This window comes from Frankliniella occidentalis, unplaced genomic scaffold (assembly GCF_000697945.3).
Source record: "Frankliniella occidentalis isolate FOCC.00 unplaced genomic scaffold, Focc_3.1 Scaffold77, whole genome shotgun sequence".
Taxonomy (NCBI): domain Eukaryota; kingdom Metazoa; phylum Arthropoda; class Insecta; order Thysanoptera; family Thripidae; genus Frankliniella; species Frankliniella occidentalis.
This window is the reverse complement of record NW_026267207.1, coordinates 622468-625774: the sequence shown is the minus strand read 5'-3', so window position 1 is coordinate 625774 and position 3307 is coordinate 622468. Positions and strand designations below refer to the sequence as shown.

Sequence of the window (3307 nt, the reverse complement as noted above, 5' to 3'; positions counted from 1 at the left end):
CTACAAAGTTAACTATAATTAGCATAGAGGTATAGTAAATACAGCAAAATATTAGTTTGAAAAAATATTTAAATGACATGAATCTCAGTTTACAGGAGGTGAGCCCGTTTGTCCGAAGTGCGTTTGTCCGAAGTGAATTTATCTATTTTAGTAAATAAAATAAGTAAAGTAGTTAGTTACATTATGTTATTTCATTTAGTGGCAGTTGTTGAAATAAGAGCTAAAACAGGTACAGATACTATCAGGAGGGCAAACGTGTTGCCTAACTGCAGTTCCGGGCCTGGAAAAGGGTAAGTGAAATAACTTACGCTATTTCACTAACTTAAGTAAATTAACTTATATTTGAATAAGTCTTGGTTCGCGCCACGCCGTCAAGCGGCTGTGGTACGCCACGACACTCGGATCTGTTCTGTTCGGCTAGGCTCGGCCGGCCTTCGGTGTGTGAATGTCCAACACCCTAGTGCAACACCATCGCCTTTTTGGCGCTTATATCGCGCTTCTAGAAGAACAATAGGAATCAAAATTAAAAGAACATAGCGCCGAAAAGGCGATGGTGTTCCACTGGGGTGTTGAACATTGACACACCGAAGGCCGGCCAAGCCGAGCCGAACAGAGCCGAGAGTCTTGGCGCACCACAGCCGCTTGACGGCGTGGCGCGAACCAAGACTTATTCAAATATAAGTTAATTTACTTAAGTTAGTGAAATAGCGTAAGTTATTTCACTTACCCTTTTCCAGGCCCGGAACAGCAGTTAGGCAACACGTTTGCCCTCCTGATAGTATCTGTACCTGTTTTAGCTCTTATTTCAACAACTGCCACTAAATGAAATAACATAATGTAACTAACTACTTTACTTATTTTATTTACTAAAATAGATAAATTCACTTCGGACAAACGCACTTCGGACAAACGGGCTCACCTCCTGTAAACTGAGATTCATGTCATTTAAATATTTTTTCAATCTAATATTTTGCTGTATTTACTATACCTCTATGCTAATTATAGTTAACTTTGTAGGGAACCAGCGTTCTGTCACCTATAATTCCATTTGGACTTGTGGTTGTACCAGCTTATATCATTTATCGCAAAAGTGTGCAAGCTGTGTACGAAAACAACCCAGTCTTGTACATTTTGGCTTTTGGAATGGTAGCTGCAAAAGTAACCAATAGGCTTGTGGTAAGTAAAACATACTTACCAGTTTTGTATTATTTGTTTGAGCTTAAACTACATGTCCTTAAATTTTATCCTATAGGTGGCTCATATGACCAAAAACGAAATGGAATACTTCGATTCAGCCTTAATTGGTCCTTTAATGCTGTTTCTCAACCAATACTTCAATTTTTATATCCCCGAGTATATAGTTTTATGGATGTGTTTGGTAAGTCTCATCAGTGTATATTCCCTTACCTAGATTGTACCGTTCTTCAATAATATCTGTTTCTTTCCTTTTCAGGTGTGGGTGATGTTTGATCTCATGCGCTATTGTTCAGCTGTTTGCTTGGAGATTTGCAATTATTTAAGAATCCAGCTCTTTAGGATACCCAGTGGTGGAGGTCCTGCTGTTCACAGTGGGCCAACTTCAGTTACAGACAAGAATGGTGCCGCATCGGCTCAAGGTAGACTTAACCGTCCTGTGCGCTCTATCAAGCGGGCTACTCAACACTAACCTCTATATTCTTTGTTGCTCTCTTCCTCACCCGCTGGCTTGTCCCTAGCTTGATTAGTTCCCTCTATTTTCTTGTGCTCATCTGTAAGGTTTTTTGTACATTTTTGAAAAACTTGTTGAAAGTGTCCTGTACAAATTCATCTTTTCTCTTCCTGTTAAAAATATTCTGTTCTTAAATTTTGGGTTGGGCAAAACCAATAATTGGTTTTATAAAGTGATCATGACTGCATAGGTGAAATGAAACTGCCGTTATTGTCACTTTATTTTTGTCTGACCTCAATCTGTCTACACTAGATTACAAAATAGAATATGACTTTCTCTCTAGTACGATATCTGGAAAATAGTTGCATTGTAGAGACTTTTTAATCTTCATCTCGTGCTGAAGTCCATCAACTAAAATTCATTTATTTTGTGGACAAGGAGTAAAAGAGAGCTCTCCATCGAACAAAAGTATTTGTTAAGGCATTCGAATCATCTTATTTGTACATTATGATATGGCAATCATCACTTGTTGGATTGATTCTTAAAAGTGGCTAAGTTGTTGTAGCCTGTATGCAATTGATTTGAATCAACTGTTCCATCCTTACCCAATGCTATTATGTCTTGGATCTTTCCCATTTCACCACAGGCCTCCCTTTTCTCTAATTTATATTTGGTGTCTTGGGCTACAGAATGGTTTTGGGTTTACTAACCTTCTAGTCTATGGAATTTTCTGTGGTCCATCTCTTTTTTTCCTTCTCATCAGCATTGCTCTGAGATATTTTTCCAAAGAAACATACAAACATTGACAAGAGGTTAAGAATTAGGAGGGCATCTCTTAAGAATTTCCTCTCAAGAGGCTGGTGAATTTAGTGTATTATAACTATAACCACTACCTTGCAAGTTAAGTTGTGAAGTCCACTACCTTGCAAGTTAAGTTGTGAAGTGAGTTGTTAAATTGTTCATCAATTTGGATCAGATATTCTTGCCATGTACTTGATGGGAAAGACGTGATAAATTCCTCTTAGTTTTTAATTATCAATTTGTACATATCCTCTAAAATTGATTTATGTAGGTGAAGTATGTGGTAGTGTACACTTCAGATTTTGATACTTTTGTCTGGTTGGGCTGTGCGCCATATTTACCAGAAATGTAATCTAGCATCATCTGAAGAGTAGGGAAAAGTTTTGATGTAGAGCTTGGACAGGATAGAAGTACCAGGCCTTAGGAGTGATTTGTTTCTAACTAACAATTTTCAAGATTCAGAGGAAATTGGAGCTTAATTTTGTGAATAATTATAATAAAGAAATGCTGTGTGTTGTTTCCTTATTCAAAAGTTATTGTGCAGAAACATTTTGTTTAAATGAAGAATTTAGAATAGACGTTGCATGCTGTGATTTTACAACACCAAGTTATAAGGCGCCTTCTTGCAGCCTGGTGTGTTTGTTGATTTGCTTTAAGTTTTTGATGTAGGTTTTGCGTTCACAGAACTTCAAGCAGGAACAAAATTCCTTTCGGGTATGACACATTTTTCATTTTTCAACTTGAATTTTTTTAGCCCAGATCATTAACCCAAAATTTACCCCTCTTTGGTGTCAAGTTACTGCTCAGCACAAAATTTAAAAAAATAAGATTGAAAGCTTGTCACCAGTCTATCTAAAA

At 37.3% G+C, this 3307-nt stretch overlaps 1 protein-coding gene across 8 annotated transcripts in view; it reads left to right on the top strand.

The window, feature by feature from the left end:
* The window catches only part of LOC113207199 (cholinephosphotransferase 1), an 18920-nt gene that overhangs the window by 11110 nt on the left and 4503 nt on the right, over positions 1-3307 (top strand). For all 8 annotated transcript variants that reach the window (XM_052268824.1, XM_052268820.1, XM_052268827.1 and 5 more), the window contains 3 exons: positions 1018-1176; positions 1253-1378; positions 1454-1616. In XM_052268824.1, the coding sequence (XP_052124784.1) occupies positions 1018-1176; positions 1253-1378; positions 1454-1616 (448 nt within the window). The remainder of the gene's footprint in view (positions 1-1017; positions 1177-1252; positions 1379-1453; positions 1617-3307) is intronic.